The sequence below is a fragment of the Panthera onca genome, chromosome D2, assembly GCF_046562875.1.
Source record: "Panthera onca isolate mPanOnc1 chromosome D2, mPanOnc1 haplotype 2, whole genome shotgun sequence".
Taxonomy (NCBI): Eukaryota; Metazoa; Chordata; class Mammalia; order Carnivora; family Felidae; genus Panthera; species Panthera onca.
In genome coordinates this window covers 32,161,993-32,184,550 of record NC_138349.1, presented here as the reverse complement: position 1 = coordinate 32,184,550, position 22,558 = coordinate 32,161,993, and the positions used below count along the sequence as shown (strand labels likewise).

At 46.9% G+C, this 22,558-nt stretch overlaps 1 protein-coding gene across 1 annotated transcript in view; it reads right to left on the bottom strand.

The window, feature by feature from the left end:
- The window catches only part of TLL2 (tolloid like 2), a 122,753-nt gene that overhangs the window by 63,641 nt on the left and 36,554 nt on the right, over positions 1-22,558 (bottom strand). Inside the window, exon 3 of the mRNA XM_078434684.2 lies at positions 6,502-6,579. Coding sequence (XP_078290810.1) covers positions 6,502-6,579 — 78 coding nt within the window. The remainder of the gene's footprint in view (positions 1-6,501; positions 6,580-22,558) is intronic.

Genomic DNA, 22,558 nt, shown 5'->3' with positions numbered 1-22,558 from the left:
CTGCCGCCAAGTCTCCTTTGCAGAATGGACAGAAATAGCTCTCTATTTGAGGGACCAGCACTACGACATCCCATGTTTCTCAGACAAGCTGTGCTATATATACATGTGACCTCGTATTGCTAGGGCCTGTATGCAGCCGAGTCAGCATGGGAAAATCTTAAGTGCACCTGGAAAGAGACTGGGGTGTAATTTCCAGAGATGGGTTATTGAATGACAGCTTCCCCCCTCGGTCCAGTGAGAAATTTAATTTGCCGAGGACTCAACACAGGAAGCATTTGCCGATTAAAAATATGTCTAAACAGATGTTCTGCTTAGCCTGGAAGAAGGATCTTAATGCAACTGTCATTATTGGATTTTCTTGGATTACTACTATCTGGAATTGGAGTCCACATAGAAGGATGTAATTATTTATTATGGCCAAGAGTCCTACATTTGAAGAGAAGCTCAGGGGCATCTGAAAGGATTTAACACACTGGGGGTTGGGGTGGGCTGGGGGATAAAGTCCATTTAAATTATCTGGCTCTGGGAGTGGACCCTATTCTCTCTGAAAAAGCACCGCGGCCACAGCCATTCAATGTTCCATCTCCAGAAGAAGGCACAGGTGTGCCATAAACAGAACCAGGCCTGACCCAGCCTTCTCAAGAGAGGAACTAGGAATTTTCGATTTTTTAACTGGCCACCCCCACACTGGACGCAACCATCCCGACAGCCAAGCCATCTGCATAACCCCCACCCCGGGGTGATGGGCAAATTCATACCTTGCCTGGGAACCTTGGAAGACTAAAGAGTAGCCCCTCGGTGAAAGCAGAGACTGGATTATTCTGCATGATGGTTTTCAAACCTGGCTGCACGTGTGAATCAACTGGGAAGCTTTTTAAAAGTTCTGGTGTCTGCCCCCTGCCCTGAGGTGGCAACTCGGTCCAACTACAGTGGAGTCCAGGCATGTGAGATTTTAAAGCTCTTAGGTAGTTCAAAAGCACAGGGACGTTTGAGAACCGCTGATATAGCCCAAAAGTTGAGAGCAGGGGGTTTTAAGTTGGGAGACTTAGGCTCAAGATAAATGCTGCCATTTGCTACTTGTGTGGCCTTGGATAAGCCACTTTTCCTTCCTTCTGAGTCTTGTTTCCTGCTGCATGGTGGTGTTGTGGGCACTGAACCAGGTAATGAATGTCAAATGCCTGCAGTCGTAAAGGCTCAGTGCGAGCTTCAGTAATCACTGTCAAGGTCTGCATTCGGGGACAGGCTAGAGAGAATGCCTACAGTTAGGTTCAGTGGCTACACCCAGATATACTGACATTAGTGACATTCAGGGGTCCGGGAGCTGAGTGGTGCTTTGCACCCATGTTTGTGGTCTCCAGTGCAAACAAGATTCCATTATTATTTCCTGCAACACAAAGCCCTTCGGAACCGTTACTGAAAGTGAAAGGTTCATTCTCTTTTATGAATATGGTTCTGGAAATCAGGCTCTATCAAAACAGTCACAGCTTCATTGGAGTAGCGGTTACACACTCCATTTCATTAATCCTATTAGCAGCCCCAAAATACATGCTGAGCTCTCATTGCCAGGGGAGGGAGACTCCTCTGACCAAACGGTCTGCCAGGGGGATGCTGAGTGAGCAATTCTCTGAGCCCCCCAGCCCTCCCCAGAGCTGGGAGCACAAATCCCTGCCGTCAGGGCTGAGGGGAGCCACATAATGCCAGGAAATAAACCTGCTGCTGAAGCTAGGGGGGCCGGGGCAGGGGGGCTTCCTCAGATCCTTTCTCCTGCTTGGGCGGTCTTTTTCTGGGGGTGGTGGGAGGGGGGCAGGCTGTGATTAAAGGGGAATCTGAGATTGACACAACTTATCTTCAATTCAAACAAAAACAAGGGGCACCCCAGGCTGGCGCCTGACAGAGCCCTGGAAAGATGGAGCTGACAGAGGGAAAGCTGGGGGGGACGGGCTAGAATAGCCTGCCTTCAGCTCACCTTTGAGGGTGACGAGGGTCTCTTTCCTGGTCAGGCTTGCCCTGGATGCTTAAAGACCTGCCCATCTGCTGCTGCAATACAGAGTGGAGAAACTGGCCTAGCCTTGACATTATCCACTTCCAAAAGCCCAGGGTCATTGGAGGGTTTGTGGACTATGGATTTAGCCTATTTTAGGGGTATGAGGAGGGGTGGCTGGGGGAGTATTGTCACTGTCCGCCTTAAAAACCCCAAGAAGATTTCTTGTGCAGTGTGGGTACCATGCACAGGCCAACCTACCAGAAACAGAATTTTAACAAACTGCAACAGCCTTATTCTTTCCGGTCTCCTTTAAATGTATTTCTGTGCAGCTGTTGAACAGCTGTGGAATCCCAGTCCAGAGGTGGATGATATACTTTAATGCTGGATAATATTATTCTTGGAGGTGGAGGTAGGGAGGAAAAAGTAGACAAGCTACATTCAGTGAGCACCTCTTAAATTCCAGAACCTGGCTGTGCACTTTGCATAAATATTACCTCTAAGTCTCCCCAAACGTCGTATGTGGAGTTTGAATACTTATCTGAGGTCCTAGCTACTCAGTGGCTAAGCTGGGATGCAAACCCAAGTGCGTCTGACTGTCGAAGTTTATTTGGTTGGGTCATTTTACACCAACAACCTAGTAAATACTAAGACCCCTGACAATGCCTGTTGCTGGTGGGCAGGTAAGATGCAGCGAGAGAAGGTAGGAGCTGGTCTCTGAATATGGCCACAGCTCTCATTCCTGTGAGCTCATGCTGTTTTTCACATTGAGGGGTGGAATCTATTTTCTTCTCCTTGAAGCTGGTTAGGCTTGTGTCGACCAATAGAATGTGGCAGAAGTGGCATTCTGGGTACTCTGAGTTCAGGCCTTAAGTGGACTGGCGGCTTCTGCTTCTTCCCCCTGGGAAGCCAGCCGCCATACTGTAAGAAAAATCTCAGGTTAGACAACTAAACGAAAGTCCATGTGGAGAGAAGAGCCACGTGGAGGCACATGTGACTATAGCTTTTTTGGACCTTCCATCCGGGCCCAGCCCAGCTGCTAGAGGAATGCAGTTGGGTGAGTGACCCGGCTGATGTCAGCTAAGGAAACATCCCACTGAGCCCAGTCAACCCACAGAATCGCGAAAGATAGCAAACCACTGTTTGAAGTCACAAAGTTTGGGCGTGGTTTTATGCAACGATAAATCACTACGGAAGGAAAAATTAGGTGTGGCGTCTATGTTACTGCAGGGAGAGCAAACCCCTCGAGTTGCATCCTCACACCCTCCGCTCAATTGTTAGCGCTCAGTGCTGGGTTTCTGTGGCCAAAATGAAGTGCCACTAAGATTACCAGATGTCTGGAGAGTCTGAGAAAGCACAAGTCAAAATACTTAGAAAAAGCAAAGCAGGAAACCACAGATTTTTAAAGGGAGCCCCGCACATGGTCCCAGAAGTAAATATCCTGTGAGATACAGAAACAAATGCACATTTGTCACATGGTCGGGGTGGGGGGAGGCGGGGCAGCTAATGAATCTGCCTTTCTCTAAAGGAGGCCGGACTGAAAAGAGGGGGATCAGCAACCCAACAGCAAAGTGAGCAGAAGACAGGCAGGAAGAGGCAAATCACAGAAGTGCGCCCCCAAATCACTGGCAAAGTCAGGAAGAAATGTTGAAAGTCACCAGCAGTCAAGGAAATAAATATTAAGTAATAATAAACCACTGTTTACATTATTAAACACGCGGCTAGTACCTGGTGCTAGAGAGGATACAGTGAAAAAGGCACACTCCCAAGTTGCTATGGAAACGTGAATGGTTTTACCTTTTGAAATGTGTTCTAGCAACACCTGTTAAAAACAAGAGTGTGACGATGTGTGTTCAGGAATGTCAATGCAATGCAGCATTGCTCACGAAGGCAAAAACTTCGAATGAAGTGAATGTTAATTGACAAGGGAATGACTGGATCAATTACAGTCCATCCATATCAGGAATATTTTGCAAAATATTCAAAAGAATAAAGTTATCACAAATGCATTAGAGGAGTTTCTCATGAGGTGTTGCTGAGAAAAGTATGATTCATAAAAAGCATGTATCAAATATGATCCCACTTTTTAAAGCGATGAAGCTTGTATTTGAATATATGTTTATATCTCTACCTAAATGTATATATGAATACATGTGTGTGGAAAAAAAGTATGGAAGGATGCATACAACGTCATCAAGCTTGCGTGACAGAGAAAAGGGTAGGGGGCGGTATGTGAAAAAAAGAAGTGAAGGAGGTAGCCAAATTAAAAGGAAAAGAATTTTTTTTCTTTAAAATTTCTAATGTTTATTTAGTTTTGAGAGACAGAGCATGAGCATGAGCATGGGAGGGGCAAAGAGAGAGGGAGACAGAATCCAAAGCAGGCTCCAGGCTCTGAGCTGTCAGCACAGAGCTCTACGCAGGACTTAGACACACAAACTGTGGGTTCATAACCTAAGCTGAAGTCGGACGCTGAACTGAATGAGCCACCCAGGTGCCCCAAAGGGAAAAGAATTTTTTTTAATTTCTTTTTAATGTTTATTTATTTTTGAGAGAGAGAGAGAGAGAGAGAGAGATACACACAGAGTGTAAGCAGGGGAGGGGCAGAGAGAGAGGGAGACACAGAATCCAAAGCAGGTTCCAGGCTCTGAGCTGTCAGCACAGAGCTGGACGTGGGGCTTGAACTCACGAACCTTGAGATCATGACCTGGGCCAAAGTCAGACGCTTAACCCACTGAGCCACCCAGGTGCCCCAGGGAAAAGAATTTTTAAAAACATTTAAAAAAGGATATGATAGGGTTGCCTGGGTGGCTCAAGCCACATGAAGCGAGACTTCAGCTCGGGTCATGATCTCACAATTTGTGAGTTCAAGCCCCAAGTCCGGCTCTGTGCTGAGAGCTCAGAGCCTGGAGATTGTTTCGGATTCTACATCTCCCTTTCTCTCTGCTCCTCCTCTGCTCACGCTCTCTCTCTCCTACAAAAATAAATAAACATTCAAAAAAATTTTTTTTAACTTTAAAAAAAGATATGATAGGTGTGCCTGGTGGCTCAGTCAGGTAAGCATCCAACTTTGGCTCAGGTCACGATATAGCAGCTTGTGAGTTCGAGCCCCACATCAGGCTCTGTGCTGACAAGTCAGAGCCTGGAGCCTGCTTCCGATTCTGTGTCTCTGTCTCTCTCTGCCCCTCTCCCACTCACGCTTTGTCTCTCTCTCAATCTCTCTCTCAAAAATAAATAAATGTTAAAAAATATTTTTTTTAACTTTAAATAAGGATATGATAGGGGTGCCTGGGTGGTTCAGTTGGTTAAGCCTCCAACTCTTGATTTCGGCTCAGGTCATCATTTCACAGTTTTGTGGGATCGATCCCCACATTGGGCTCTGTGCTGACAGCCAGTGGAGCCTGCTTGGGATCTCCCTCTCTCTGCCCTTCCCTTGCTCGTGCTCTCTCTGTCCCTCTTAAAATAAATAAATAAAATTAAAAAAAATTATTCCTTTTGACTGGCCAGTGGTGCAATGGATAATGCATTCGACTACGGATCAGAAGATTCTAAAAATCATTCCTTTTGATACTGTGTGTCAACTATACTTCAATAAAAAATTATTCCTTTTGCTCCGCGTTCATTTTAGGCAGAAGAAACGCCATTGCCAGCAGTGAGCCCTCACTCCTGTAGGCTGCAGGCCAGCCCAAAGCCCAGCAGCCTCTCTCCTCCAGCACAGCTTCCGAACGGGAAAAACTCCCCCAAACTGAGACGCTTCTAGCGAGACACCCCCACCCATAATCTCCAGGCTAGAATCTCTAGAACCAGGAAAGCACACTCCTGTGAGCATTAGTGTGCAGATAGACAGAAGCAGCACCATCGAGGCAGGAACCTGGCAGGTGGCCCTGGCCACAGACAACCCCACCCCACCCCCAGCAGCGCACACACAAGGTCTCTAGTCTACACCCTCCTCCCGAGCCCCCACCCCAGCTTTATCTTCCCACCTTGCCTCCCATGCCCACTTGTTCCCTCAGATACCCAGTTCCCAAAGCCTCACGATCCCTCCTGTCAGCCCTTGGGGGCAGCAATTTACAAGCCAGGCACCAATGAGAAAGGTCAAACCCAGAAGGCAGAGTTTAACTGAAGACCATACAGTCCCTGAGCAACCAAACACCACCCTTCTACGGCTTTCTCCGGCAGCCAGTCCACCCTTAGTAAGAGGACACACTCCCTCATGGCCACAGACCTCGGTGTTTCTAGTCTACTGTGATAGGAAGTAAAAAGTGGAATAAGAGGTTTCCAAAGCCAAGGACAGGGGGTAAGGGACAAAAGAGGAGTGACTGCTTAGTAGGTGTGGGGTCTCCTTTGGGATGATAAAAATGTTCTGGAACAAGATAGAGGGATGGTTGCACAACATCGTGAAGGTACTTTATGCCACTAAGTTGTACACATTAAAATGGTTAAAATGGAAATTTTATATTCTGCGAAATTTACCACAGCTGAAAGAAACAAGGATGCAGAGGCCTGGTGGGGCCTCATATTACCCTTTCTGGCTTCCTCGCTGCTGGTATTCATGGCTGTAGCATTCTGCCAGCTCTCGAAAGGCTGCTCCTCGAGCCCACCTAAAGGAATGAGGAAGAAAAGAAGCATGAGGACACATTAGCCTTCTTTGTAGGAGCACCAAGAAATGAGGGAGCAAACCTGGTCACCTGAGGGATGACCAGAATCCCTGGCAGATCAAGAAAGATTTGATAACAAGGGTTGATTGGACACCTATCACAGGCTGGGTACTGTTCTAGATGTTAGGGGCAAAAAAGAACCTGCTTTCCCATAACCATGCACATGATTCACAAATTATAAACGGATTACTCTCCTTGACCAGTTCAAGGGTACTTGGAGTCAGATACACAAAGTTAACAGGGAAATCCCAGAGTCAACCTCGAAGTCAGCTTTCTCACCCTCACCTCCATCAGGAAGCCCAAATGTAAACAGGACACAGCCTTCTGGGGTCCCCTGGTGTGGAATGCAGGGAGAAATCATCAGTGCTGCTTTTAAATATGTGATGTGGTCGGTTACAACCTTGGCTTAAAGAAGTATTTTGGTTTTCTCTTTGGAGTGAGCCTCATTTTAAAGTTGCTCTGTCGGGCGCCTGGGTGGCTCAGTTGGTTAAGTGTTAGACTTCGGCTCAGGTCACGATCTCACAGTTCGTGAGTTTGAGCCCCGTATCGGGCTCTCTGCTGTCAGCATGGAACCCACTTCAGATCCTATGTCCCCTTCTCTCTTTGCCCCTCCTCCACTTACACATGCATGAGTGTGTGTGTGTGTGTGTGTGTGTGTGTGTGTGTGTGCACGTTCTCTTCCTCTCTCTCGCTCTCTCTCTTAAAAATAAATAAATAAATAATAAAATAAAATAAAAAGAAACTGCTCTGTTGACTTCCAGGGTGCCTGGGTGGCTCAGTTGGCTAAGCATCCGACTCTTGATTTCAGCTCAGGTCATGATCCCTCGGTTCCTGAGATTGAGCCCTGAGGTGGGCTCTACCCTGATGACTCGGAGCCTGTTTAGGATTCTTTCTCTCCCTCTCTCTGTCTGCCCCCCTCACCCTGCACTCACATGTGCGCACTCTCTCTCTCAACATAAAAAAATAAACATAAAAAAAAAGAAATCCCTTTTGCTAACTTCATGTATTAGGACTCCGTAAACACCGCCTTGGTCAAGAACAGTGATGCTTAGGGGCGCCTGGGTGGCTCAGTCGGTTAAGCATCCGACTTCAACTCAGGTCACGGTCTCACGGTCCGTGAGTTCGAGCCCCACATCGGGCTCTGGGTTGATGGCTCAGAGCCTGGAGCCTGCTTCCGATTCTGTGTCTCCCTCTCTCTCTGCCCCTCCCCCGTTCATGCTCTGTCTCTCTCTGTCTCGAAAATAAATAAACGTTAAAAAAAAAAATTAAAAAAAAAAAAAAAAGAACAGTGATGCTTGTATTTGTTTGCTAGTGGCCATTGGGTATAAGCCTCGTTCACACCTGTCCTCACCAGGAACGTGGTCAATCAGCAAATATTATTAGACCCACAGTGAGCCGAAATTGTGTGCACCGGGCGATCGCCAGGCACCAGGTGATCCAGCAGTGAACAAGACAGACGGGTGACATGGGTGGCTGGACGATAAACACAAAGTAAGAAAACAAAAGGCCACAATCGTTGTAGGTTCAGAAAACCTGAAGGTCAAAGGCGGTATGTGGTGGAGCACGGTTGGGGCAGTTGCTCAGAAAGGGCCTTCTCTGACCACTGGAGTCAAAGAAACTGACATAGAAGTCTGGGCCAGGATCAGGAAAGAATCTGGATGGGGAATGAGCTTGCCACGTGGAGGGGCTGACAGTGGTGGGCAAGGGGGAACAGACGGAGAGGGAGGCTGGATCCACAGGGATATAGTTGCAGACAGGGAAACAGGGAGGCTGATGAACTAGATACGAGGGACTGAGAGGGGCCCCTAGTGACTCCTACATTTAGGAGTTGTGAAACTGAGTGGGCTGTGACACCAGGGAGCAGATATGAGGGCAAAGCCTATGTCTAGGAGAGACTGTTATATGTATGAAACCACATCAAAGCGACTACAGGACAATCTACTTGGGCAAAATTGTTTCCTGCATTTGTTTAGAAATTTGCAGCTTGCAAAGCAGTTTCCCATATCTCCTTTGACCCTGATTAGAACCTTCTGTGGCAGAAAGGAACCCCATTTTCCAGAGGAGAAAACTGAGACACAAAATGCTTAGCCCGGGGTTGCCAGCCCATCAGGGAAGCTGGGGGCTCAGGACACGGTCTCCTGGTAGGAAACCTGATGATCTTTGCCGTGCCCCACAGCTCACAGGCTTCCAACAATGCTCGAGGTAGGGTCCCAAACACGCAATCCAATGACCTGGCCCTGAACAAGCAAGGGAGACGACCTTGTGGTCCACCGTGCAGACCGCCTCTTTCCCTCTCCTGACTATGACACCGGCAGTGGACCAGACGTGCGCTGACATTTTTGTGTGCCTTCGTCCTGTTCATTCTGCTGCCTTTCTGGCCAACTCGGAATCCACTCACACACTCCCTGCAGCTGCCGGTGCATTCGCTGCCAGCTCCCAGCCCTCTGGGTATTCTTCCAGTTGCGATATCATTTCCTCTCGGGCTAAAGGTCAGGGGAAATCCTGATGGTATGAAAATCGCTGGCCAGCACAGGAATGTGGCATGTGTGGAGTGAAGAAGAGGCTGAAGCCAAAGATCTAGGACTAGCTTAGTCTTGACTGCGTAACTGCGGATAAGACCTTGGGCGTTTGTATTTTTCATCTGTCAAATGGGCTGTTTGTTTTGAAGACCCAATGAGGTAATGGGTTTGTTTAGGCACTAACTCATTCAACAAATATTTATCCGACACCTGCTACACGCCAGATGCTGTTTCTGCTGCTCAGGATACAACACGGAACAAACTCTACCCTGACCTCATGGAAATTATATTCTGATGGAGGGTAGGGGAGAAAACAAAAAAACAAATAGGCAACTAAGTATTTAAGTCAGTTGCCGATAAGCACTGTGAAGAAAATAAATGAGGGTGAGGGGAACAGTGGGCACTAGGGACAAGGGGTTGTTTCACGTGAGGTAGAAAAGCAGAAGCCTGAGGAAAGTGAAGGAGAGAGTCCACAGATAATCTGGGGAAGAACGTTCCAAATTGAAAAAGCAACAGGGGCAAAGGCCCTGGGGTGGGAGTGTGCTTGGCGGTAGGGAGGCGGGATGATTTGTGAGGGGCAGAGTAGCAGGCAATGAGGCCAGCGGGCAGGGGAGGGTCTGGAGGGTTAGCTCATGTGGGGGCATTTTGAGGATCTGGCTTTCATTCTGAGGGATCTAGATGACAGCCCAGGGACACGAAAAGGGCTTTGTAACTGCACCGAATTTGAATATGACTGGGGTTATTAGTAGTGGTCAGGAGGGGGACTCAGGGGCTGGCATTTGAAAGGAGATTCCACATAGCACTACCCCAGCATGAAGGGATGGAAAGTTTAGACATGCTTGGCTCTTGCGAAAGGGGTGGAGGGAGGCCATAAATAAATAAATAAATAAATAAATAAATAAATAAATAAAATAACCTGTAAGCACAGTCTGGGTTCAAGGTTAGCTGTAGGCTGTGTTTGAGGGAACAAAAGCCAGGAGAGACTGATATTCAGCTCTGCATCAGGCAGAGGAGGGCGGGGGTCAAGGACTTCTGATCCATTGGCCTCCAGGTGCTTGGAGCTATAATAGGAGCAAAAGCTCTGGAGTTGAGGGCAGAGCGGGTGCCCCCTCCCCCCCCCCCCCCCCCCCCCCCAGTAAATAGAGGGGGAAAGAATCAGTGTTTCCTAAGTGGCAGTTATGGAGCTGACCATGCACTGAGAACAGTGCTAAATGAGTTTCTTGTATTGTGTTTTGTAATTCTAGCCTCAAAAAGACACAATGACAAAAGGACCATAAACATCCCCACTTTACAGACGAGGAAACAAGGCTCCAAGAGGTGAAGTGACTTGCTTGTCTTGAGGGTACGGAGATGGTTAGCAATGGTGATAGCTGGAGGTGGGGCCAATCTGACCCCCAAACCTGTGCTTCTTCCCCTCAGCCTCAGGACCAGAAAGAACAAGTGGGGTGCCTGGGAGAGCCTGGGGAAGGGCCCCAAGGGACCCACGGCATTTTCCAGGAGGCCTATGAGAGCTTGGAGCCCTGGGCAGTTAAGAACACAAATCCCCCCTCTGTCATCCTTACCAGCAAGAGACTAGAGAGTGTCTTTTTTTCTCAAAAGGGCAGCAAATCTCATGCTTCCAGTACAGCTAAGCCTGGGATCCACCTGGAGATAATGTGGTTTGGCCACTCCCCATGATGAAACCCTTCCTGAGGCTCTCCACTGCCTTTGGGATGAGTTCTAACTCCTGAAAGGATTGCCTGGCCCCTGTGACAAGGCCCTGCCTGCCTCCTCCTCCTGGGGCCTTGAGGCTGCTACTTTCCCACTCCTACCCAGCCACCCCAAGCTACCTACAGCACCTTGATTTCTATTGTCTTCAGCCACACCCACCTCTTCACCAAATCCAACTGGTGCTTCAAGTGTCAGCAGGGACACTGCTTCTTCTGGGACACTGACCCACTGCTTCTCCCAAGTTTCAAGCACTCTGCTCTGTGCAGTCACAGCCTGGGCTGATTCACATCCCTTACCACAAGGTATCAGCACCTCCTGTCCATTCAGCTGATCCCTCAGTTTGGTTTCTAGTTTCTGGCATCTCAAAGAAAGGGATCTTGTCTTGTCCAACAATGAACACCCAGCACTGTGCCTGGCACATAGCAGACACTCAATAAAATATGAGATGGATGGATAGATAAGTCAGGTAGGCAGTGCTTAAAAAGAGAACTCAATCGGGACACCTGGGTGGCTCAGTCAGTTAAGCATCCGACTTCGGCTCAGGTCTGATCTCACTGTTCATGAGTTCGAGCCCCGCATCGGGCTCTGTGCTGATCGCTCAGAGCCTGGAGCCCGCTTCAGATTCTGTCTCCCTCTCTCTCTCTGTGACCCTCTCCTGCTCACACTCTGTTTCTCTCCCTCAAAAATAAATAAACATTTAAAAAAGAGAGAGAGAGGACTCAATCATTTCTAACGCAGCCTAACTGATGGGAAAATTTGTCTTCATCAGCTTTTATGGGGAGAGGAAAACAGATATTCTCAGAACAATGGTTTTCAACCTTCAGTGCGATTTGGGATCACCTGGGAAACTTTTTAGAAAAATACTGATGGGGCGCCTGGGTGGTTCAGTCAGTTGAGCATCTGACTTCAGCTCAGGTCATGATCTTGTGGTCCGTAGGTTCGAGCCCCACGTCGCGCTCTGTGCTGAGAGCTCAGAGCCTGGAGCCTGCCTCTGATTCTGTATCTCCCACTCTCTCTGCCCCTCCTCCACTCATGCTCTGTCTCTCTCACTCTCAAAAATGAATAAATGTTAAAAAAAAAAGTTTTAGGAAGAAAAATACTGATGCCTGGGTCCCACCCACCAGGGGCTTTCTTATTTAACCAGTCTGGGCCTGGGCTGGGCCTTGGGATTTTCAAAAGCTCTTCAGATGATTCTAAGGTACAGCCAAGGTTGAGAGTGACTACTCAGAGAACCTGTGAGAGGCAGTCTCATTTCATGATATTTTCTCACAACTAAACTCTTACTCCCCAAGCTTACCGGTAATGAAAGACGTAGGGCTGGAAACAGACATCAAACATTTAAAAAGTCGCTTCTCACATCTAAATCAATGAGAAATGTTGCTCTCTTTCAGTAAAAGCTAGCAAATGAGTAAGACAGGTGTGACTGTGGTTGGAACTGCAGGCATGGGTACCACAGAACAGGGAAGAGAAATACAGCCTGACACAAAGATTGGGGACAGTGGGGGAGGGGGCATTTAGGGTGTGGGGATATATTCTTCCTTGGGTGTAATCGCAAGACAAAAAATATTTGGAAAAACATATGTATAAATGCTCATATTTGATCTTTGGTTAATTACCTCTTTAGTGAGAGGATATGCAAAGACCTTGTAGATTTCATTAGTCACAGGGGCTTATTCAAACGTCTCCTTTGCATAAGAAACCCAGGCTTACAGCTGGTCTCTGGGAAAGAATGCCCTCCAGGCCTTGAAAAGAGAGCTACAGGCCTGTTCACGCTCTCACTGAAACACAGCAGAGGTCAACGGCCCATGATGCATGGGGCCAGGCTGAAATGTTTCTATCCAGCATTTGCAATTCAATCCCACAGTTTCCTTTATGGAACAATTCACTAAATTCAGAGTTGTTCTTTTTTCTAATTCACCATATAATTCACCTCCCAAGTTCAATTAAGAAGCAATCTGTTAGCAACTTTGGGAGCAAGCTGCTTTTCTTTGGAAAAGCCCAATTTTCTTCCGTTCCCAACAAAAAGTAGCTTAATTATATGCATCATATGAGACATTGATGTATACACAACACTCCTCCACCATAATTAATGAAATATTAACTATATACATCCAAAGACATCTAGGCAGAAAGAGATGGGCTTGTCCAAAGCCCAAGAGGACAGTCTTGTTCCATAGATCAATATTGCTCTATTGAATATATGCTCATGCATAGTGACTATGAATTAATATTCATTAATATGCTAATTATAAACAAAGCTTTATATTAATTATTCCTTCTATCCCTCATTTGTAGAGCCTAACATTTTTTAGTCCTTGGTTTTCTTAAACATCAGAATAACTACCATTTTTAAAGTGTTGACTGTTTGCAGGTACACACCTACGTTAACCTGTTTCATCCTCAAACTAACCCTCTGAGGTGGATATCGTTCCCATTTTACACGCAGGGTAACTGAGGCTTAGAGCAGGTAAGATATCACTGATGACACAGCCATTGAGAAGAGAGACTGAGATTCTCTCCAGATGGTCTGGTGTCGAATCCTTTCGTATACATCACACGCTAAAGTAACCGGGCCGGGACTACCTCTGCTGTCCATTTACTCACTTTGAAGACACCTGTATTTACAGCTCTGGCCTGCCAGAGGTAAACCTATCATGCATCCGCATTGCTTTATTCTAATAAAAAAAAAATCTCCAGCACAAGCTCCTACAAACCACTTCATTACTAGTAACTCAATAACTCAGTAACTCAATAAACATTGGTTGAATGTCTGCTTGGGGTAGCACTGTGCCGAGTTCCTGAACACAGGACACACAGGACCTACCTTTATGGTGCCTTCATGGCTCTGGTGCAGAGGATAAAAATCAACAATAAACAATGAGATTGTTGCACAGCAGGATTAAGCACTTTGAAGAAATTACAACAGTTTTAAGAAAGAGCAGTGGGGGGATGGGAGCCCAGGGGAGGCCTCTCTGAGCAGATGGCATTTGGACTGAGACCCTAAATGATGAAAAGGGGACATCCATCTAGGGACAGTATTCTAGCAAAACAGGCAAAACAAAACCAAAAAAGCAAAAACAAGTAAACAAACAAAAACCCAGCAAGTGACAATGTCCTGGGGAAGGAAAGTGAGTGCCGGAGCGTGGCCGGAGCCAGGGCTGAGGGCACCATGGCGGGCACTGGTGCCTGAGGAACGCACAGCCAGCTTGTACAGGGCTTTGGAGTGTTATCCTCACAGCTATGTCTTAAGCAGTCTTACTTTGCCATGCCCTTTGGTCATATGTAATATGCACAGCAATCCCATGAATAAGTAATATTATTCCTCTTTTACAGAAGAGAAAATGAAGGGTCATGAGTAAGTTGTTCGAGGTCACCCAGCTGGTAAGTGACTGAATTTGCATTCCAAGTCTGGCCTGTCTGACTCCAGAATCCATGCTCCTAACCCGTGCCCTCTACCCCACACCTGTACAAGTGCGGTATCAGCGAGCATCTCAGGCAAGGCAGACGGGTGAAGTATCTGCACACCTCCTCTCCGTCAGTGCAAGAAACACCTGCTGAGCTGAGGTTTTAATTATTCATTAGAAAAAAAAAAAAAAAAAAGAGGCCAAGCCCCCTCGACAGGCTGATTTAGGAATGAACTAGTCAACCACTATGGTAATCAATGTGTAATCCTAAGTAATTCAGTGCCAAGTACATTTTATATCTATGCCAAATTTCAAATGCTACAGAAGGGAAAGGGAAAATGAGTTAAAAGATCATTGCCAACATGTGTTAATGAAATGATTTAATATCAGCAAGTGTATAATAAAAAGGGAATTCTTATACACTGCTGGTGGAGGAGGAATATAAATTGGCAACATTTTATGAGGTAATTTAGCAAGGTGTACCAAAATAGGCAGTAAGATGACTTTGACCCAATAATATGACTTCTAGATATTGGCACTAAGGAACTGATTGGCCGTAAAGACAAAGACTATTTATCTCAACATTTTTATAATAAAGATTGTGATAACTATACCCCTCAATGGGAGGCGGGGGCTAAAGTGAAATATCATATAAAGGGAACACTATGTAACCTCATAAACTGTTTTAGAAGGAAGTTTACTAGCTGGGAAAAATGGTCATATCGTAAGTCAAAACACAGATAAGGAAATAATGCCCAGGGTGATTCCAATAGAACTGGGTATGATCCCGTCTTTTCTGAAAAAGCAGATCCAAAAAAGATGGGAGGGAAGTGCTGGGTGGACATACCCACAATACCCATTGTGATTATCTCTGGTTGGCAATTTGGGGGTGAATTTTATTTTCTTACATACTTTGTGTAATTTCCAAATTGCGCTCAACAGATTACTTTTACAATCAGGAAATAAAGGGATTTCCAAAAAAAAAAAAAAAAAGATTACAGCACATACTCACCTATGAACACGTGCTCTGCACTTTGTAGTGCACACACACACACACACACACACACATATACACACATAACACACACACACACAGGCGGCTGCCGGGAAAACCTTTCTCCACTGGGAATGCAAGAAACGTAGCCGTGTTTATGCAGATGGAAAAGTTGTGGTCCCGTCATTTTTCTCTGTTCTGACCATGGAAAGAAAAAGTAATAAGTCCACACCTTGGCAGGATGGAGGCCAGGAAACCTCATGGCTGAGAAGTTGAGAGGGCCTGTCAGAACCTTCCCTGAGACAGTGTTGGGTGGGCAATTCTGAGGTCTGGCCCTCCCTTCTCCAGCCAGTTACCTGGCTCCCACCTGTGTCCAAGCACTGGCTGGTGAGGCCTCAGAATTTGCTCCTGCCCCAGGCAGAAGCTCATGGGAGGCTTCTTAATCATGCAGATTTGAGTGCTGCCTTCCCAGAGCCTCCAGTCAAACATCCATTTTGCTTGGCATTGGACCCTCCCCCAACCTTGAATGGCTGCACCTGCATTTTTCCTGGTCCCTGATTATTGTTACGTCCATACCAGATCTCTTCTCAAAGAGAAGTACCTGTGTTCTCAAAAGATCTCTTCCTTAGGTGAGTTCTCAAAGCAGAAGTACCTGTTGCTCACCTGGCTTCAAACTTCCAGCGCTCTCCTGAGCCTGGACGCCAGGCACTCTTGTCACTTGGCCCACACCTTTCATACCCAGCCTGGCCTTGGCTTCTTCGAAGGCTGTTTCCATCACTTATTGCTGCATAACAAACTATCCCTCTCAACTGAATGGCTTAAAATAACCATTTTATGCTTGCTTCTGATTCTGTGGGCCAAGAATGGCAGCAAAGAACAAATGGCGCTGGCTTGTCTGCTCCACAGTGTCTGGGGTCTTAGTTGGGATAGCTCAAATGGCTGAGGGATGGCTACAATGGCTCACGTGGAGCCATAAGTCTGGGGCCTTGGCTCTCTTCCATGCGGCCTCTACACACAGCCCCCTTGGGCTTCCTAACCGCAGAATGCTTCCAAGAGGCAGCCTTCCAAAACGATGAGTCCCAACGTGCCAGTGCTTTGTAAAAGCCTCCGCTTACATCATGCTTTCTAGTTCCCCATTGGCCAAAGCAAGTCGCTTTGGGCTGAGCCCAGAGTCACTGAAGGAGAGGATGGTACCGGCGAATGACTGTGCCAGGTGAGGTTTGTCAAGGGAGCACAAATGTAACAGCCTACCTACTACCAACCTGATCTCGGTGTACCTGAGGTTCAGGCAAATCAGGTGGTTTGCTAGACGGACCCTACGGTGCAAGGTCCAGAGTCAGAGTGCTTACCGGCAAAGTCTTAGCTTCGCTACTGACTAGCTGTGGGACCTCAAACAAGTCATTTAACCTCTTTCTCCTTCAGTGGCCTCATCCACAGAAGGAGGATTCACCTCATAGGGTTGTTATAAAGATTAAGAGGGATAATACGTGCAAGGCATAGAACAATGCCTGGCCCCAAATCGGCACTCACTGAGTTAGCTGTTACTACTATTACGACTATTACTACTGACTCTAAACAATGCACCCTCCTTCACAAAACCCAGATAGTAAGAGGCAAAACCCAGATGCAGTCTTAAGCCCATGTGCCTCCACTGATGGCCTCTATAATAAAGGGCTATTTAGGGCTTCTCCTATACATAGATTTCTAGAAGCTTCTGAAGAGGTGTGCTTCTAAAGCAGGGAGTGGTCAGGTGTGACAGCAGTGGGGCACTAGAGAGGCATGGGGGTAGAAATTCAGATCCACAGTGTTCGGGGCTGCTGGTGAGGCAGCAAGAACCGAAGAGCATTATGGGGCACCAATTAAATCCTTCTTTGAGATGCTGAGGGCCAATCTTTGGGCTTATAAGCTGAATGCATAAAAGGAAGTTTGTGGAAGAACCTCCTCCGGTCCCCATTTATTTCTTTCAGGGCTCACTGAACATTATCAGCAATGATCTTTTTTCTGTGTTTGCATGTTAACTGTCTGCATCCATGACACTCTCTAAAACACAAAGCTCCAACTTCTTCAGTGACGTAACCCCAGGCCTGGGATGGGCCTGGAACAGAGGGAGGAAGGGAGGAAAGAACACACTGGACATTGAGGTTGGTCTCCCAGCAAGAAGTGATGACATCCTGAAGTGGGCGGGCCACAGCAATGGAGAAGAGAGTGCCTAGGTGAGCTCTTTAGGTGATGGCACAATCATTGTTCAGGGGGGGTGGAGGAAAGCCTTCGTCTGCTCTGAGATGTGATAAAGGCACTCCCTTTCGTGGTCATCATGCTGAAATATGCCAGCGGAAAAGAGCATTACGGACAACCCACCAGAACGGTCAACGTAAGAGATTTGGGGTAACTCTAACAGGAAATGTGTATAACTGCAATAGGAGAATTACACATTTTATTGCAATTTGTAAAAATAATAGTAAGTGAAGAAGACACATTCCATGTTCCTGGGTGGATTGAGTAAGTAATATAAATGTGTCAGTTTCTCCAAATGAAGTTATGGGTTTAATGCAACCATGACTCAAATTCTAAGAAGATTTTGTTGGGATCCTCTTGGAGTTTTGTAGGAAAGTGACCCTTACATTCACCTAGAAGAATAAACAAGTGAGGTTATCCAAGACATTTCTAAAACACAAAGAGCAAGGGCAAGGGGGAAGGATGCAGCTCACCAAATATTAAAATACATAAAGAAACTAACATAAGAAGACATATAGATGAACAAGGTGCAAATACTAACACTACTTACAAAAACACACACTATGTGATAGAGGAAACATCCCCAAATGACCAGGAAAGAATATGAAGTAGACGGTGTTGAGATTATTATTCAGAAATTAGGGGGAGAGGGAGGGGTGCCTGGGTGGCTCAAAGAGCTCACAGCCCAGGCTGGGAGAAAAGGAAAAGATTTAGCCATTTGGGTGCGAACCAGAGAAGGGGTGGTGGAGCTTGAGGGAAAGGCAGATGGGGAGGGGCAAAGACTTTGCGGGCCCTGGGGCAGGAAAGAGGACAGCTTACGGGAGAGTGTCCTAAGCCCTCAGCCCAAGTCCCACCAGAGTGTGATCCCAATGTGTCCTTCCAGCTTCTCTCCCCCACCTGCCAGCCACCCTGAACCCCTTGGTTCTTGCTGCTAAGCTCCCCCTCCTATGACTGCATTCAGGCTCTGCCTTCCACCTGCAATGCACAACCCTTCCAACTACAGCCCTAGCCCAAATCCTTCGAGGCCCAACTCTACTTCTTTCACAAAGGCATCCTCCTTCTCTGTGCTTCATTTACATCTCCCTCGTGGCCTTTTACTCATTCATTTGTTCATTTGTTCCCTCATTTAACAAACTCTTATGGGGCACCTCTCTGTGCCAGGCATTGTACCAAGGGCCAGAGATAGAAAAAGAGACCAGAGGTAAGCCTTCCTTTCAAGAAGCTCCTGGGCCCGATCATACCATGCCCATAGTGTTTGTGAACCAAGGCTGTTTTCCCTAATAAGACACTTAACTCCCTGAGGACACAGACAATATCCTGTATATTTCCACCGTGCAGTGTTTGTAACAGATGCTTAACAAATATGTGCATCTGAGTTGGACTGAACTGGGTTGGCTAATGTTTGCATATATTATCCCAGCCAATATTCACTGCACCTGTGTGGGCCAAGGTATTGTTATTGTTGTCCCCATTTTACAGATGAGGAAACTGAGGCTTGATGACGTAAAGCCCTTGATCTGTGGTCACCAGTTGGTATGCAACAGAGCTGGGAGGATCTAACCTTGAGTCTTTGGTCTTTGTCTCCTTGTGTGACAGGAGAAAAGAATGAGGGAAACCCCCAGATAATGGAGAAAAGGTCATCTGGACTCAAGGATTAGGATTCTCACTATGCAGTAAAAAGCTCTTCAGAAGAGGCACACGTGTCCTCATAGAAAATCTTAGGAGGGTTTTACCACATGGCCTTTGCACAGATGACCAAATGACCAATCAAGATTTACAGATGATAGTCTGTAATGGTAATCTCCAAGGGCAAGCCCCATGAATTGGGTCACAGAAGCAGTAGCAAGGAACTCAGGAAATCAAAGAAAGGAAGACCAACCCAAACCCTCTCCAAAGACCTGGAGGAGAGAAGCAGAAAGAGGGTCACGGAATTCCATAGCCTGTCTTTGACCTTTCTGGACAGAAGTCAGCTCAGTTCAAGGAGAACTGCAGAGCAAGGGCTCCACCTTAAAAAGATAATATAGGTAAACAGAGGTTAAAGTGACTAGGGTTTTTCTGGGTGATGGCCCCACGTCAGTGAACCGTGATGGCCCCTTTGTTTCAGAGAGGTTAATATCTATGAATGGTCCTGTTGCACTGATTCACTAGCTCAAAAAGAATCTGTTCCAATGCCAATGCATTTGCTGGGCCATAAACTACCCACCCCCCCAACACACTGAGTACCCTGTTTGCCTTTTTTGTGCTTTTTTCCCCAGTGCCATGCAGAGCCCAGGACATGGCATGCTGTATTACAAGGAGGTGCCAGAGACTGAAAGTTCAAGGAAGAGAAGAAGAGAGCCTCCAGAAGAAGGATCTTCTGTCAGATGACCAGGTGGTAGTTGACGTTCTGACCCTCCTCCCTTGACAGAGAAGAGAGAAGCCGCATGGCCAGTGCCATGGGACCTGATTTAGGGTCCAAAGATGGTGTCCTTTCCCCACTGGCCTGACATGCAAACTCAGATGCCTGGAGCTAGGAGGCCAGGCAAGCAACACATTGGAGTGAAAGAGGCTGGGTATGAGAGATAAATAGGGGTAGTGGGGTCTGTGGCCAACTGCAGGGCACGTGCCCCCCCAGAGTTCAACCCATCATTATGCAACTCCATTGATTGTTGCCATGTGGAAATGCTGGACCAACATGGCCAGATCTCCCAACTTTTCAAGAGAAGCCAGAGTTCTGGATTTTTATGAGAAATCTGATTTTTTAAAATGTTGGCAGTAAGTTTAAAACTGTGAGCACTACAAAACAAACAAAACACATCTGCAGACCAGATTTGGCTGGTGGGCTGACCGCTTAGGGCCTCTGGGCTGCAAAGAGAATGGGAAAGCCATGCCTCTAGGGGGTGCCAGTGTCAGGAAAGACAGGATCTCCTTCCTCAGGCAACAGCAGCCCAGGGCTAGGGGTGCAGGAGGCTGGCAGAGAACGCGGGAAGCAGAAAGCAAGGACCAATGGAAGCGAGTTAGAGGCTCAGCGCCAAGACCAGCACGGCTTTTCTCTCACAGTTTGCGGGCAAACAGCTCATTAAATGACACCAAAGAGAAAGAAGATGACCAGAAGAATGCAGGGTGAGATTCCACTGGCAACTCTACCACCATCGTCACCTCCTCTCTCTGGACCTCCTTGGAAGCCACAGATGTAATGACCCGCAGACCTCGATGTGAACAGCCCCAGAAGAAATGTGACTTTGCTCCAGCCATCCCACACATCAGCCGCAGGTTAGCACAATGGAAGGGGGAGAGGAGTCTCATCCCAGACTCACACCGGCGGGATCCCCTGCTGCCCCTCAAGCTGCATCTCCAGCTCGCAGGGTGTGGCCCACTTGTCACTGATGCTTGTAAGACAGCCTCAGCTTTCCTTTCTCTCTCCTATCACTGTTTGTTGTCATTTTCTAAGATAGGGCAAAGGGGGCCACTGCCACATTTCTGCCAATCTGTATGGGAGCCCGTTGGAGGGCCCCTGGAAGGTCCAGGTTAGATGCAATTTAAGTAGAACATTCTGAAGTTCCATGAGGCATCAAATGAAGGAGAAGCCAAAGATACGGTGGTTCTCTAATTAGCTGTGCATGTAGCAGAAACCACACATTTAGTCTCCACACATTTATGGATTATCTTTGGCAAAAGAACCAGGAGACTCATTCTTGGCCCTCAGGAAGCTTAGAGCTTTTATAGATAAGAAAACAGCCTTTACAGATAAGAAAAGGGATGTCCCATGAAGTGAAGTGACATGGCCAAGGTCTGTGTGTTGTGCAGTGGGTAACTCTGAAGGGCTCGGGCACTGGTTTTGTCCAAGAACAAATGAGTTCATCACCATGCCCAGGAAGAAAATACTTGAGTAGTAAACTGCATTTGTGACACAGGTCTGTCTCCATCTGTACCAAAATGCACACATTTAGAAGAGGCCAAGAGATACAAAAGCAAAGGTGCTTAGCATTAAGAAAACTAAAATATTTAGGGGGTGATTACTTACTGGGTAAAAGCATCCTTTAATTCATCAAAAAGGATTCACCACAGGGTTCTCTTAAGTCACGGTGAGGAGTATTTTTTATACCTAGGCCACTGATATTAGAACAATTGACTGGAAGGCAGCATAGGTAAGATTGCTTTAAGTATGGTTTATTGCATTTCATTCTGCCTTAGAGATCAACTAACATTTAAGTTAAAAACAGGAAACAGAGAATTCCATTCAATAAATACAAATGAAAACATACACAGTTAAAGGGCAGTGAAAGTGGAATCAGACTAAGAAGAACCGGAGAGGTAAGGCATTATCTTTCTGTCGGCCAAAACTGGGAGGCAACGACTGGGTCCTCATCTGACACAGGCAGTCCCTGGCTCTCAGAAGACTGTGTTCCCAAATTCCATGTATTAAGATGGCTGATGGGAACTCATAAAGTATTTTCCCTTGGAAATAACAGAAATGGCAAAGTGGGTGTGAGGTCCCCAGGCTTGGCCCCAAGACCAAGTTAACCTGAAAGGGACTGCTTCCACACCTCCATGCCTGGGGGGTCTTCACTCACCAATCAGCTCTTCAAACCGAAGGCTGCTCCATCACTCATTCTTCTCTGGAGCCACAGACACAGACCTGCCACCTGCCTCCATCATAACTATGTCTCCTCCTCTTACCTCCCCGGGGTTCTGTTGTCAGACCCGTGGTCAACTCATGTTATACTCTCTCCCCAAGAGATTCCTTCCACGCTTAGGATTTCCACAGTACCCCTACCTAGGGAGGTACTGCGGGTACCCAGCAGGGGACACTCGAGTTGAGGATCATGATGGGAACTCAGGCACGGTGGCCATGCCATGATGGGTCAGGTGTAAGAAGAGGCAAAAGCAAAAATGAGATATTTTATGATCCCTGAGAAAAGAGGCCAGCTTTGCTCCTCTCTCTCCAATTCCTAGTCCAGTCCCCAAGAGGCCGGATCTCCCCAGCTTCTGTGTGTTGGTGGCCCAGAGAATATATTGTTAAGTAAATTCTTCACATCCTATCTTGAGTAGGATTCTGTATGTTGAAACGGAGAGAACTT